A 16,035-nucleotide genomic window follows, 5' to 3' on the forward strand; every position below is an offset into this window, starting at 1 on the left:
GGGTTAGATTTGATTATTTTAGTAGCTATGTTTTAGTAATATATTCGAGAGCATTTGAAATGTGTCGAATTCTTCCTTTATTGATAGAATTATGATGTTACGAATAATTGTGATAAAAATTGGTAAAACATATAATTGTTCAATTTGTGTCGTTCCAATTAATAATGAATTCAATCCAATGAATAGGTACTCAGCTAATTTTACGGTTGATAGATTTGATTACTTTAGTAGCTATATTTTAGTAATATAATCGAGAGAATTTGAAAAGTGTCGAATTCTTCCTTTATTGATAGAATTCTGAAGTTACGAATAATTGTAATAAAAATTGGTAAAACATATAATTGTTTCCATGACGATTCATCGAGGAAAACGTTGCAATCCAATTCGTGTCCTTCCAATTAATAATGAATTATTCAATCCAATAAATAGGTACTCAGCTAATTTTACGGTTGATAGATTTGATTACTTCAATAGCTATATTTTAGTAATATACTCTAGAGCATTTGAAGTATCGATATATCCCTATATAAATATAATTCCGATGTTACGAATAATTGTAATAAAAATTGGCGAAACATATAATTGTTCTCACGATTATTTATCGAGGAAAAACATCGCAATCCAATTCGTGTCGTTCCAATTAATAATGAATATTTTCATTACCGCGGCATCGCGGATTCGCTTTGCCCGAACCGCGACGTAGCCGATGGAACGCGGCAATCAACATTTCGAGGGGAACCAAAGAAACAGGTGGTTTTCACCGGGACTCGCATTTCGGGTATTACGTTCAGCAATTAGTCTCGAACTCCGTTCGCTCGCGTTCGAATAATCATTCTGTCTCGGCCGACGGAACGGATCGTCCGGCCGCATTTTCGATTCGACGGCCAGAAGCGCCCTCCGGGGCGTGCACTTTTTTTTAAAACGGAAATAGAAATGGCGGGGGATTGCGGTTAAAACTAAAAAGTGTCTCTATTTTTTTTACAGCGAAACGATTTTGCCGTTTCCCAGCGTCCCGCATTCTCACGTGCGCCGGAAATCCTATTTATTCTCCTTTCGGGGATTTTTGTTCGTATATTTCGGCAGCGGTTTCTGAAAGGGTTCGAAAATTGTTTCGTTCTACGTGCTCCGCATTCTCTGCTCCACGCGAAGATTGTTCCCAAATACGCGGTCTTTGAAGTAACTCCTAAAGTCGTTTGATTTCTTTTATATTGAAACGACCTGTACAGTTTTATTGCAGAGATTATCGGTACCGTAATTAACCGTTCGCGGAGGAAGGTTCCTCGAAGTGCAGAAAACGGTCAGCAGATGAAAATTATACATCGATCGCTTAGATAATTGCGAAAAGGAAACTACGCACTGACTTCTCGCTGTTCGAGTAATTAAATCATCCGTTTGCACCTTAGCGCTCCAAATATGAAATTTCCATCTCGCCGAAATGTCGACGTTCGTCCGCAAAGGGTTAATAGCGTTTTATGGGTACGTTTAATCGAATTATTCTTCCACCTTTATGCTGTCTGAATTGTTTTCTGGAGCGACGTTGCTTTTGAAACTATCTGTAGACGACAATTTCCGGAGCACCGGGAACAATTTCATTCAAGCAACACGTTCAACTAATTAGCGGAGCCTTTATGTCGAAAACCCTCGCCGCTTTACCGTAAGAAAGGGGATTTAAGTAATTATAGCGAATAAATGGACGGCGGGGGTTCTCGTTAACTTTCTCGATTTCTGGGATTACCGAACAGTCCTCGTTGATTTTAAATCAAATATTAACCCTTTGCACTCCGTAGGCTCCACTATGACACCGTTTACACTATTAAATATTTTAATGAACAAATTTAGAACTACCCTAGGATTACTGGATCTTCTATACATCCAAATTTTCTATTAAGAAGGAAGACAAAGAAATCTAAGAGATCTTACAATATCACATTTTTCATTTCTTGTAGGGATACTATAAAATATTAAATGGTCTCTCTGGCTGTCCTGAGATCTTATCCAAATTTTATTTAAATACATCTCGGTCATCTCTGAGACACTAATATTGCGTACTGAAGCTCATAGGACGGTTTACGGTCAATTCAATTGTCTAAATAGAATATTTATAAAAGTCAATAGATTTTACTGTTCTCTTTTTCTTCCTCCCTTGTTACTTTTAGAAATACCATCCGATTTCAGGCCTCCTACGACTTTTCTGTATAATCTATCTGTCTCCTTGTAGTTTATTTTTTGTGTACCAAAGAATAAAAACGGCTTGGAGTTAGTAGATTACAAAATCATCTGCTAAGGGTTGACATCGAACGTGAACCAGAATTCACGTGTTTCCCGTCCGCTTTTCGAGGATATGTTCACGCAAATGCGAATCGTACAAAGTGCATGTGTTCTATTGGCAATGTAGTTATGCAAATACGGCCATTTAAATGATCTCAGTCTCGTCTGCGCGCCCCTGCGCGCGAAGGGTTAAAGTAATCTAGGGGTCGTTGGCATCAGCAATGTTGCTGCCCAAGGGAAAAGTCGAATCACGTATTCCCGGGGTCGGAAGAAAAATATCAACCCGTCCCCGGGGAGCAGCGCATTCTGCGCGGATCCATTGTTTCCAGGATACCATTGTGGCGAGCGCACCAACTTCGAAACAGAGACGTGTTTCACACTTGAGAACTAGCTTAAACTTTGCAGCTCGACTGGAATTAACGAGTGCGATTCAGAGTCGAATCGCTGAATGCGGTTAATGAATATTTGTGGATGGCAACTCGGTGGATACTGGTGAAGTTCGTAGACAATGGCACGTGGTTCTTTAACTCTGTTGTCGCTGATTAATGAATAATTCACTCGCAGCTTCGTCGTTCCTTTCGCTGTTTCTCGAAACCAAACATTTCCCCTTAATTGGCTAAACAAGTTTTTCCATTGTAATAATGAAAAGAGATTAATTATATCGATACCCGTTCAACGCAACGTGGGAACTTCGATAAATTAACCCTTTGCAGACGAATGTCGCATTTCGGCGATCAAATGTCCATATTTGGGAAAGTCGCGAACAAATGATTCAATTACTCAAACGGCAAGAGAGTGTATAGTTTACTCTCTTCCTATTATTTAAGCAATCGATAATTTAACTTCATCTGCTGGAGGTTTCGTACATTTCGAAGAATCTTCGTCTGCGAAGGGTTAATGGGTTAATTATTTCGATACGTCCCTCTAATTAGAAGTCGGTCATATTCGCGAAAGGGTGGATACACGGGATTCCGGTTAATAAATTTCTAACAGTGGTCGGAAGGTGTTCCGGCAATTTAGGCTTGAGTACATATTACAATTTCGGGTGTCGCAGTAATTGTCTGCAGCCGGTGGAATTCGAAACCTTTCAGCGCTTGCCGCGTTGTATCGGAGAAACGTATTTAGTTCCATCAGGTGGTCGACGCTGCATGACCGTGCGCCTCCGTGTTGACGTCAGAGATCACTGATCATCGACCACAGTTATAATTGGTCAGGGAACCTTAATGGAGCTGGCTGCGATGCTGCGAAACGGTTCGGCTGCCCTCTCTCCGGCGTAATGTGCATGCCGAGCGGCAGTTATCCTCAAATGGAATCAACAGTAATCAAGATATTTAATCCGTCAACACGGCGAGCGCACTTCGTACTGCTGACTTCGTTAAACTCGTTAAGCGCTGCCACTGAAAAGCTGCGGTTCAATTCGGATTTCGAGAATCTTACGAAGGAAACGCGGACGCGCAGATTGGGGCTGTTGACAGCTATCGAAATTGCATAACAAGAGTCCTTTGCAAAATTAACGTTCCTTTTTGTGCTTGATATGTTCACTATCAATCTGTTATACATGAGAATGATGTAATATTCAGAATTCATCAATAGAGGACTCAATTTTCGATTGATAGAGTTCTTTATGCGGATCTTCGTGTTAATTCATATTTCTAAGGACATGTTAATGTCCATATTCCCCCTTACGCACGCACAACAAACCATTCATCCTACAATACTTTAACCTACGCTAAATAATTCTAGATACTACAATTGTAACAATAATTATTTTCAGTTTCTTCGGACATTCATTCTAGTACTCTAGTGAAACTGTTTATTTTCAAAATCATTTCGAATATTCGATGCTTCGAAGATATCAATAATTGCTAAACAAGAAAATCGAAACTAGTAATTTTTATTGGTACAGTAGTTCTAATGTTAAACCTACTACACTTTCGTGGTATAAATGGAATTTAAATATGCTTTATTTTAAAAAAGCGTAGGAACAGATAATTGAATAAAATACAAATAGAAACGATATAAATCGCAGTGTACAGGTTTTTCTTCGGTTCTGATTTTGCTGACGCAAGATAATCAATATTCAATACTCGTTTCTCTAACAAAAGGATACTGAACAATTAATTCTATTTATTATAAGATAATCAATAACCAATTCCAATTTCTCTGATCCACTGAAATTCAATCAACTAATGAACACACGTATCAGATCCGACAAAAATCAGATTACACGTTGATCGAATTCTAATAGAATATTAATGAATTAACACAACATTATGTGGTATTAATAGTATTTAAATACATTTTATTTTTAAAAAACATAGGAATAGATAATTGAATAGAATACAAATAAATAGAAACGATATAGCTCGCAGTGTACAGGTCTTTTCTCTTCTCAGGTCAACGCAACTCTCTGCAAATCTCTCGCCATCCGCACTTAAAAATCATTCTCTCCAACAAGCATTCTTCTGACTCACACTTCCAACAAATTCTCAAACACACCCTACTCTCACCACGCACTCATCATCCTTGCTTACGCATCCCTCGGGAAAACCCACCAACCCTTGAGCCTGGTCTCCATAAGTCCCTTTCCCTTTTCTGGTCCTCAGAACACTCGCTGTCCCACTCTCTTAAAACAACGATACTACACTTTTGGATATTCTGTATATTTTCTAGCACCGCGTGCCTTCTGAGCAATTCTTTACTGTCGGATTTCCCAGGAATTCAGAAGTGTTGAATATTTATTTGCAAAAATAAACACAACACGGTTTGAAAAACTAAGTATAGTGTTACTATAGTATAGATAACGAAAAGGTGGATCTCGAGTAATCGAGAGCTAGGAATAAATATATGTATTTAGTAAAATATGGAAACAACACGGACAACACCTAAAAAGTACAACTCAATGCCACGGAGGCCAACACACGACTCTCTTCCCGCAACTCTCTTACAAGCATTCTCTCCCAAAAATCATTCTCTCCCCCACAAGCATCCTTCTCACTGGCACTCGTCGCAAACACTCGGATGCACCCCTGGAAAGCTGGCCCTGCAATCTTGGGTCCACGACGTTGCGCAGGCCACTTTCCCTCGACCGTTTTACAGCCTATCCTTCACTCACTCTCATTCTTACATTCACTCTTCTTAAAAATGCCTTAACCTACGCTAAAAATTCTAGATACTACATAAGTGTATATTTATTAAAGTATATATTACGGTGATTTACAAAAACTAAAAAACGGAATGCTGTTCAACGGTTGAGGAGAAAAAGACGCTCAGCGCGTGCAATAAGAATGGCTGTCAGAAAAACAACTGACTTCTGCGAGGAGAGGAGTGCACCAACGGATACTTTGTAGCCATTAAAAATATACTTCATATTCACTCTCAACAAGAAGAACCCGCAATCTACCAATTAATGGACTCACCGTGTTACAATGGCGGTTTTGCCGACCCTCGCGCTACCAAGCATGACGAGACGGTAGCAGTTCTTCGGTGGAGGCTTGCAGGCGTCCTCCTGCGAGGAGGTGGACGCAGGAGTCGGGCTGACTGGTACCGGGAGGATGCCATCCTCCGAGCCTGAGGGCCCCTCCAGCTCGGGGCCCGCCTGTGCGCCCCTTCGACCCCGGGGGATCCGATGCTCGGCCTCTTCGACTCTACTTTCGCTCTTGCAGAGCCTCTGCACGCAGCACAGAAGTCGGCCGCACGCCTCCAGCTGGAACAAACGTTTTATTTTCTGATTCCATCGGGACACTCGTGTAAATTTCCCTAGGCTCGTTGCGTCAACGCTCCGCTCGCCACGCGAGAGTGACGAAATTGCTTCCGCGGAGTTCGAAATTAATTTTCCGCGCGCTATTTTAAGGTAATGCAGATTTCAGCGGGCTCTAGATGGGCGAAGAAGTTTGACAGAGTAACGCTGAACTTCCAGATTAGTTTATTCCTCTCGATATTGGAGGAAGTTTGATTAATTGTTATTTACTTTCTTGCGAACGCTTAAACGCCGGTAGCTTTACGCGAAACTTTCGAACGAAATATGAAATATTGTTACGCCACTGTAGCTACAAAGATGGAACACATCTGCTATTTCATCGAAGTTCTCTTAGCATCGCGGAATTAAATACGCGCAGATTAAATTACAAACCATGTGCTTAAGAAAGAACGCCCCGAGTTTGCGGAGCGATCGCGGCCGGGAATATTTTAGTTGCCGCAGTTACCTAAATCAAGAGCAGTTCGCCGCGGTAAATAATGCGCCCGTGTTGTTATTCGGAATTAGCTTTTGCTCGCCCGAAACCGCGAAACTGGATTTCCGCGACGCGAAAAATTGACGGACGCGACCCACGCCGCGGGATAAAATGTTTAATCGGCTGATAGTTACGAATGTAACGGCCGCGCATCCGTTTTGAGCTTTAATAAGCTTAACACATTATTCGCGATGAATATATAATATATTAGATCCGCGTATTTCCGCTTCCAATCTCGCGCGAGGAAAAACTCGGATTTACCGGATTTGCGATAATATTCAGCTGTACAGAGTTCCGCGCGACCACTCGAGAGATTTCATTTCGCTCCGGGTAAATTAACCCTTTGCACTCGAGAGGTGACTCCCACTCACCGCCTGATTTCATACAGTAAAACTATAAAATTTGATATTTAGTATTTACGTTGTACGACTCGTCAATGTAGAAAATATTGAAACAAAGTAGCTTTGTTCGTCAAGGTACGTGTTATTTCTCTTCGAGTTAGTTTCACAAAATAGTTTCTGACGAGATAAAGACGATATTTTAACATTTTCTGATGAGACAAAGACGATGTTAAAATATTTTTAGTGAGACACTTCCGAGCGCAGAACTATAAAATTTTATATTTAATATCATATCTTGCACAACTCGTGAATTTAAAAAATATTGAAACAAAGTAGCTTTGTTCCTCAACGTACGTGTTATTTCTCTTCGAGTTAGTTTCACAAAATATTTTCTGACGAGATAAAGACGATGTTTTAACATAAAATATTTTAACATTTTCTGATGAGATAAAGACTATGTTAAAATATTTTTAGCGAAACACGTCCGAGCGCAAAACTATAAAATTTGATATTTAATATTATATCTCGCACAACTCAATTTAAAAAATATTGAAACCAAATACCTTTGTTCCTCAACGTACGCGTAATTTCTCTTCGAGTTAGTCTCACAAAATATCGTCTTCATCTCATCAGAAAACGTTGAAATATTTATTGGAAAACTTTCGAGTGCAAAGGGTTAAAGGACGAATTGACAGTTCTTCATCAGCGTCAACAATGCAACGGCAAAATGGAAGCTTGAGCTTCTTTAAGCTTTGCCGGGGAACGAGGAGCACCCGATGTAGAAATAATAACATTCAACACTGACGAATGAACAGTGAAATAATATTAGCACCGTGTTCATCGTTCCGCGAGGAACGCGACGGCGAAGAAAAGGACGAGCGGAATCAAGGGAGATGTCGCGCGAACGCGTCCGCCATTACTCCCGCGCGCGCGGCCGACACTTAACCGGAATTGGTTTAACTGCTCGCACGTTAAACAAGTTATTCGTCGACGACAGGGAGCGCGCCGTGCGAGCTCATCGTGACGCTGCGAACGCTCCACATCCTTGAAAATAACTTTAATCAACTCGGACCTAAACGAATCGCGGTGTAAATAAATGAAGCGCCGCCCAGCTTAATATCCGCCCCCGTGATGAATTACCAATTAGCCAGACGCGGAGAAATCCTCCGCTGTCAAGACGGTTTTCGCGTCAAATTCTCGTGCGATTTCGCCATTCGTGCCATTAAACCTGCGGATCTCAATGTTCCGAACAGAAAGGAACCTATTTTCCCGGTTTTTTCGCGGAGAAGATGGATTATCTCGAGTTTTTCATGGTATTCGCGTGGCTTTTCGTTGCTTTTTCTGTCGTGTCCGCGTGAAACGAGAGATTAAACCGCAGGATCGTCGACCAGCTCGCGGTTCCAGCTATGGCCGCGTATAAAACCGAGAAGATTCGCACGCTGGTGTTCCGAGAGTAAATATCAACTACTGGTCTCGCGCTATGGGTTTCGGTTTCGGAGAATTAGATGTTTATGATGCTTACAATTTATTCGTTGCTTTACGACTGAAATCCATCTAACTTTCGATTGCTGACAGTAAAAAATGAATGGTCTCGCCGAACCACTCGTATTTCCTGTTTCTCTTTCCAGTCTTCGGAAGCAATCGCAGAAACAGAGAAAACCCCGAAAGTCTACTAGCCGGAACATGAGACACCGTGAAACTTGTAACGAGTTTTGGTGAAGGTTGAATCAAGCTTCTCTGCGTGTAGCTTGACGAGTTCTCTAAATATCCACTTTATTGTTCGCGGGACAAGTTTCTTCCTTATCTTCCGCCGCGTTTCATTTTAAAAGGAACGTCGCGTGATCCGGCGAGTGGATACGGTTATCGCATGCAGCTTGTAAAAAACAAAAATGTACGCATCGACGAACTTATATCAGTTCAATCTACGTTCACCGAAGCATATTCGCCGCCTCCGTCGATAGGATACATCAGAATTCAGTGAAAATCCGATTCGTTCGAATGTTTTAAATGCCTCGGCCGACCGGCTCGCGTCCGCCATTTTGTGAGCGATTTGTTCTCGGCCTCGTAGGAATCGAGATATTGGATTCGGCACGGTCGACCGTTTTTATTGCGCCGAAACCCGCTCACGAGGTTTAATTCTTTCGAATAATATTTGCGTCGGCCCGAAACGCGCGTCGGCCATTTTTACGCAAGATTCGTTCCCGTGAAAGGGAGCATTTTTTTAGGATACGCGCGTTCATTATTCGCGCGCGGCTCGGTCGACCGAGCATCCGCGGGATACGAAATATTAGAAACGAATTCGATGTTTCATTTTTTTCTCCTCTTTCTTTTCGTTTGAAATTTTTTCATCGCAGCGAGTACTCGACGGGATAATTAACGAAGCGTTCCCCGAGTTTCTATTTTCTATCGAAAAAAGAGAGAGATGGACCGCCTTTACGACGGTTAAACAAGTTGAGCGCTGTTGCGGAAAATTTTAATTAAACTTGCTGTTGTGTCGGCGACGCAGTTTATCCCGGGGTTCCATCAAAAATTGTTGGACGGTGTATTAATTGCCTTGTAATAAGCATCATTACAATCAACGCGGAGAAAGAGAGAGCTCGTTCTTATCGAACGGCGACGCGTAATCGCGCGATCTTCGAGTATCGTCCGGTGAAATCGAAGTAAGAACGCGGTAGAACGATATTAGAGTAATGAAGCGTAACTTCATTCCGCGACCAGCATCAGAACTTTTGCGACAATATAATATTGCTCTCGTTAGGAGTTTAAATAGAATTTCTCGAAAACACGAGCCGCTAGTTCGCCCTGGACCCCGCCGGGAAGAAATTCAATTTCCAACGATTACATCTCGCTCCGGATATTTTACAACAAAATCAACGTTGTCCGACCGTATCAATTTCCATTTACTCGTGACTTGATTTTCAATAAAGTGCCGATTGCTTTTACGTCGCCGACGGCCAACGAAATTGATGTCGGAACAACTCCGTCCGTAATCATTTATTCGCACTGTCAGTGCTTCTTTTTTCGCCCCTCCCTTCTCTCCCATAAATAATAAATATCATTTAACGCTGGAATTACCTGGTCAAACGAAACGACGTTTGCCTGGTTTTCATTGCACAATTATTCAAAGAACGCTGCGAGATACAATAACAATCAAACTAAAACGTCATCGCAAATTCCAATAAACGCGCTTTCATAGTTTCTGTAAAGAATCGGAGGATTAATCGATTGGTTCGTCCAGCACTTCCGTTGCTAACACACTTATCTAGTTTACAATTCAAGCAACTAAACTGTTTTAACCCTAATCGGACCACGATGTGACTTTGAGTCATTCAACTTAAATTTTTTCACTATTTCATATTGCATTTCCAAAAGTTGTTTTGAGCTTCTAAAATTTGGGCCCTATAAACAAAGACGATAACATTTGAATCACTCCTTTTATTCTCATAACTGAGAGTCACATCGTGGTATGAATCGTTATAAAAACACGTGGTAAGATTCGAACTAGTTTAAAAAAATAGAATTCCTGTCTCATCGGGAGATGTTGAGTATTTCCAGCTGAAAACTGGACTGCAAAGGGTTAAATAACGCGGTGTATTTCATCCGCGCTTTTTGCATCGGGGTTCAATTGTTTCCCACGTGTCCCGAATCAGCCAGCGTTAGGCGGCGTATTGTGAATGAAAAAAATATTAATACAGAACGTGACGCGTTTCCCTTAGGCGGACGTGACGGCTGGGGACAGGACGGATATATCCAGGACGCGGGGATAAATTCGCGGCGCGCGATCTCGTTAGGTTCGACGTGACACATTTTTATGCGTGGCTCGCACGCGAGCGAGCGTGCGCTAGCCGGTGAAATCGTGCGGCTCGATCACTGGAAACCACGACGGACTTCGAGGAATTCCGTTCCTCTGCCCCTCGCTCGGAATAAATTTCAAGGACCCGCCCATTTCTCCAGGGATACAGGGTCATCCTAAGCTGGCGTCTTACAACATCATCCATAACAACTGGGCAAATGTAATTTGTTAACGCGTGAAGCGCCACGAAAACCTCAAGCGTTTTCCCGTAGAGTTTCTCTTTTGTAGCAAAGGAAAGTGGGAACAATTATTAATTATTTGGCGTTAGAATGTTTGTATTATGCTATTATCGATTTAGGCGTCTTACAACATCATCCATAACAACTGGGCAAATGTAATTTGTTAACGCGTGAAGCGCCACGAAAACCTTAAGCGTTTTCCCGTAGAGTTTCTCTTTTGTAGCAAAGGAAAGTGGGAACAATTATTAATTATTTGGCGTTAGAATGTTTGTATTATGCTATTATCGATTTAGTTACGTTATTGAATATTTTTACGATTGTTTTCTAGTCATTCAGAAGCGTCACCAATGACTGGCATGGCGCTTAACGTGTTAAGAAATAAACTTTCTTCAGACTTTTCACAGACGACGATTTTGTGAACTTTTAGAAACCCTAAAACTACCGGATGGGTTAAACTGACTCATTCCTGATCTCTTCTTTTCGCAATTATCAAAAACAGATGTTTCTCGGAGAAATGATTAAAGTGTTTGGCACACGAAATGAATTATAAAGTAAGATCTCAATAGATGCACTTTTGAAGTTTCTATGGAGGAATTGCAAAAAGTTATTTCAACTATTCGGTAGATTTAGCGTTAAATGAGAAACTGTATTATGAATCGTTTCAAATACTAGAAGAAAAGATTATAATCTCTGGTTATTCGAATAATTAAATTAATCATTCGCTGCGTTCCATTGAAGATATCAAACCTCTAAGTATCTGCTATAAAAACTCTGTAAATTACATTTGAAATATTTTTCTATATTATAAATAACATAGGTTTCTCCAGTAACACCGAAGAATCCTTACACCTTCGATTGCCGACAAAGACGAGATCACATTAATCCAGTTTTCCCATTGCTTTTCGAACGATACCGAATAAACAATAAAACACTGAATAAACAATAAACTCTTCCACCGTTAATTGCAATTCCGAGTTTTAATTACAAACGCACCGGTAATGTAACAGGACATCGGCGTCCCGGAGGAATATTCCCGAAAATCGATCCCCGTATCGATGACAATCGACAGGAAGCGTCGAGCGCGACGCGTCGGAAATGTTCCAACAGCCGTTCCGCTCGTGATCATAAATACTAGCCTTTACAATATCCGTATTCTTCGAGCGTGCCCCGAAAAGAATCAAATGAACAGGCTAATCCGATCGAACCTCGTATGGGGATGTCACAGGGGATATTTCCAGTTGGAGGCATCGATCGGCTGCGTCGCGAATGGAAAAAAATGGAGGAGCGAGATAATACGTTCAATTCGGAGTGACGCTCGTCAAAATTCGCATCGTCCGCCGGCGTTTATTAGATCCATCCGTAATACGTCCCGTCCGGATTCATTTGCGCCCCGCGATTTTATTTATCAAATTGCTCCGTATTTCTGCGGCGACCCGGCCGGACGCGTTCCGACTGTTCCCCGCGAATCGAGCAATCAGCGAGCTGCCCGCGTCGACGTCGCGGCCGATGCAATTTTATTCGGCGATCGTTAATCCGGGGCCACGATTATCGGCGTCGCGGTCAAACATCGCTGCCCGACGATTTCGGTAATTAGCCGAGCATCCTCGCCGCTCCGATATGCTCGCGTCTATCCATCGGGGACGTTTAACCCTTTGCACTCGAGAGGTGACTCTCACTACTACTTGATTTTCTACAGTGAAGCTATAAAGTTTGATATTTAATATTATACTTCGTATAATGCATTAATCTGAGAAATATTGACGTAAAATGGTCCGCCAATTCACGTGAATTTCTCGTCGAGCTGGTTTTATAAAATATCGTCTTCATCTAATCAGAGAATGCTGAAATATTTCTAGTGAAAAACTTCGGAGTGCGAAGGGTTAACCCTTTGCATTCGAGAGGTGATTCTCAGTTACCACTTGATTTTCTACAGAGAAGCTATAAAGATTCATATTTGATATTATACTTCGTATAATGCATTAATCTGAGAAATATTGACGTAAAATAGTCCGCCAATTCACGTGAATTTCTCGTCGAGTTGGTTTTACAAAATATCGTCTTCATCAGAAAATGTTGAAATATTTCTAGTGAAAAACTTCGGGTTAACCCTTTGCACTCGAGAGGTGATTCTCAGTCACTTGATTTGATGGAAACTATGAAGTTGAATATTTACTTTAAATTAAACTTTGTGTCGCTATGTGAAATATTCAAATAAAACAGCTTCGTTGCTGAATTTATCTGTGAATTATCGTTAGATTAGTTTCGAACAAAGTTGTCTATATCTTGTCGGAAAATGTTGAATATTTCCAGTGAAATACTTTCGAGTGCAAAGGGTTAACACTGGAACTACCGAGGATTTAATACGATTGACACGTAATCCATATAAAAATTGTAACAACAGATTACGTTCGGTTTCCCCAGGCATTCATTACAGTATTCGAGTGAAGCTATTTATTTTCAAGATCGTTTCGAATATTCAATGCTTATCACTGAATCGATTGAACTGTTCGAAGATATCAATCATTGCGAAACAAAACAATCGAAACCAGTCATTTCGACTGGTACGGTGGTTCCAGCGTTAAAATGAACTGTTCCCACGCGGAAAGAATTTTTGTAATCTGTTCGCTGAACGGGGAATATTATTTCGGAACGCAGAGATACGCAACATATGAAAAAACGCTTATCCACCCTGTGTACTGCAGGTTTATTCGTTTTTTTTATAATCTGCAGATTCCAGAGTGTTGTAATTGAATTGCAAATGATTGGGGGATTACTATTTCGTTATTGGTTATCCTGCGTTTACAGTTATCGATATTGCCGTGAACGTTATTTCAATTCGTTGCGTTCCGGAGTCTCCCGGTTCGCTACAGCAGAATCACGAAGATCGACGCGTACCGTTAAGATTTCTGTAACGCAGAGATGAAATATTGATGGAATACAGTTTCCCCCCTTAACGTACGCGCGATTTCTCTTCAGTTTCATTTCCACGGAGATGCCGCCTGTATTTCTACCGAGAAACTCGGCGAACGGTGTTTGAAAAAAATATCAGGAAATAATATCCGATGAAAGAAGCGTTAAAAGTGCATCGCGAATTCAACGTTCCCGGTGCCGTATAAGAAGATCTATTCGCCGGGAATAAGAGCGGAAAGGGGTGCGTCGGAGGCAGAGAAGAAAGTCCGTACCTCGCTCAAGATTTCCACCCGTTTACAACTCGTTCTTTCGCCTCATCTCCTTTCGAGCGATCGCGCTAACGAGTATTATAACCGGGGAAACGCAATTTTCCCGCGAACGAACGCCGGTCCCCTTTTTAAAAGCGGCAGGCTTTATGAAAAGTCGAGGATTGCACGGCTGAAACGGAGACCCGGCTTATTGTTGCGAGTATTAGGGAAATGAAAGGAACAACCGGCGCGCGAGGCAAGAATGAAGGGAGCACACATTTCCCCGCGAAATTTTCGCGTCGGACGGCTCGCGGGGAACGTCAGCTAATTACGAACGTAATCTCCGGATTAATATCCGAGGTTTTTTCGGCGGTTCATGGAGCTTGCTTAATCCAGGATTGCGTAATACAATTCCTCGTTCGCCGGCCATGATTATTCCATTGACACTGGTAGTAACAAAACCATTAGCTTGTTTTGCTTCTTTTATATTCGGACGACGCGTGTTCTAGGACACATTATTCAATTAACGCGTTGAGTGTTGCAATAACAATGTAATTCAATTACATACGTTGGCGTTACATTATTTTCATTTTGTACACTTTTCTCGGCAAAATCGTGCAGTCTTGTCGAATGTCGCTGCGTTAGCTGGTGTTACTTGTAATATAGTTTTCAAGTAATCGTCCTTTAATTTAATGAATTCTAGTATGTCGTCCATGGCATGCAACGTGTTAATTTAGTAATACGCAAACTGAATTATAAATAGAATCATATCAGTATGAATGTATTTTTGACAATTCTATCGAAGAATATAAATTAGTACATTTGTCTGTTACGTTATTTTAGCGTTAGATATTAACGGATGATTTTGCTGGATTTTTAAAGCGGATCGTAGAGTTGAATTGGACAACAGAACTTGTAGTATAGACTTTTTCGAAGTGAAGTTTGAGATGTACTTTGTCAGGTCACGTCGCCGCGGAGTAAGCCGTTATAGACTGAGAAATTGGGTAGACTTCTGGCGAATCTACGTCAAAATTGATTCAAGCAGCGCGCTTCAAAGATTAAGGCACTGACAATCGAGGATTCTCGAGGCAAGTGGTTCGAGTCCCACTTGTTCTCTCTTTCCCCCGACATTAAATTAGATATCGCTACAACTCTGTCCACTGACAATCCCCCTTGTCTCCGATCTTTTGAACAATTGCTCTAACCACCCCTGTAACGCGGAACGTGTAATTTTCCATCGAGTGAAAGCGGATTCCTTTTCACAGAGGAATTACACAGGGACCAGCGGCGCAGAGTGTAACGGATCCAACGAAGGAAACGGTACGAGGATTCCAGTGGTTTGAATACGTTGTTAATCGTTCGATTACGCGTCACGGAACGCGAGTTCACCGGACTGAGGAGCTTCACCCATTTATCGTGCAGTTGAAAGTGTAAAGTTCCACGCGAGACGAGAAATTTTATAAAATAGACTACAGTGTCGTTTATATTTTATAGATTTATAATCGTATTTTTCACTAATCGGATGCGAGTTTGAGTCACATTTCAGCTTTTCGATCATTTCGTATTGCATTTCCAAAAGTTTGTTTCATTTTAACACGTTGAATGCCATGGGGCTCACCGGTGACCCCAACCAAATCGAATTACTATAGTCCACTCAATTACATGATTATTTAAAAACATTTCAATATTATAAACAATCCAAATTAATGTACTGACATTCAGCTAGATGAACCTGCAGTAATAACAATGCAATTCAATCGAACGATTTAATATTATATTTCTTCCATTTCAAGTATTTTGTACCATGAAATCGTGCAGCATTCAACGCGTTATCATTCCTTTTGTTCTCGTAAGTGACTGAGAGTCGCATCGTGGCATGAGTTATAAAAACACGTGACACGATTAGGGTTAAAAATGTCGGTGTCACTTCAACGTTGACCTTTCGGAACGGAGGGTCTTCTCCGCAGTTTCCCTGTTCCGTTTTTCGTTTCACTTTTTCGGTTT

At 41.3% G+C, this 16,035-nt stretch overlaps 1 protein-coding gene across 2 annotated transcripts in view; it reads right to left on the reverse strand.

Moving 5' to 3' along the window:
* The window catches only part of LOC116430459 (dexamethasone-induced Ras-related protein 1), a 73,105-nt gene that overhangs the window by 27,620 nt on the left and 29,450 nt on the right, over positions 1-16,035 (reverse strand). For both annotated transcript variants that reach the window (XM_031984633.2, XM_031984634.2), the window contains exon 2: positions 5,688-5,974. In XM_031984633.2, the coding sequence (XP_031840493.2) occupies positions 5,688-5,731 (44 nt within the window). In that variant the 5' untranslated portion in view covers positions 5,732-5,974. The remainder of the gene's footprint in view (positions 1-5,687; positions 5,975-16,035) is intronic.

This window comes from Nomia melanderi, chromosome 7, assembly GCF_051020985.1.
Source record: "Nomia melanderi isolate GNS246 chromosome 7, iyNomMela1, whole genome shotgun sequence".
NCBI lineage: Eukaryota > Metazoa > Arthropoda > Insecta > Hymenoptera > Halictidae > Nomia > Nomia melanderi.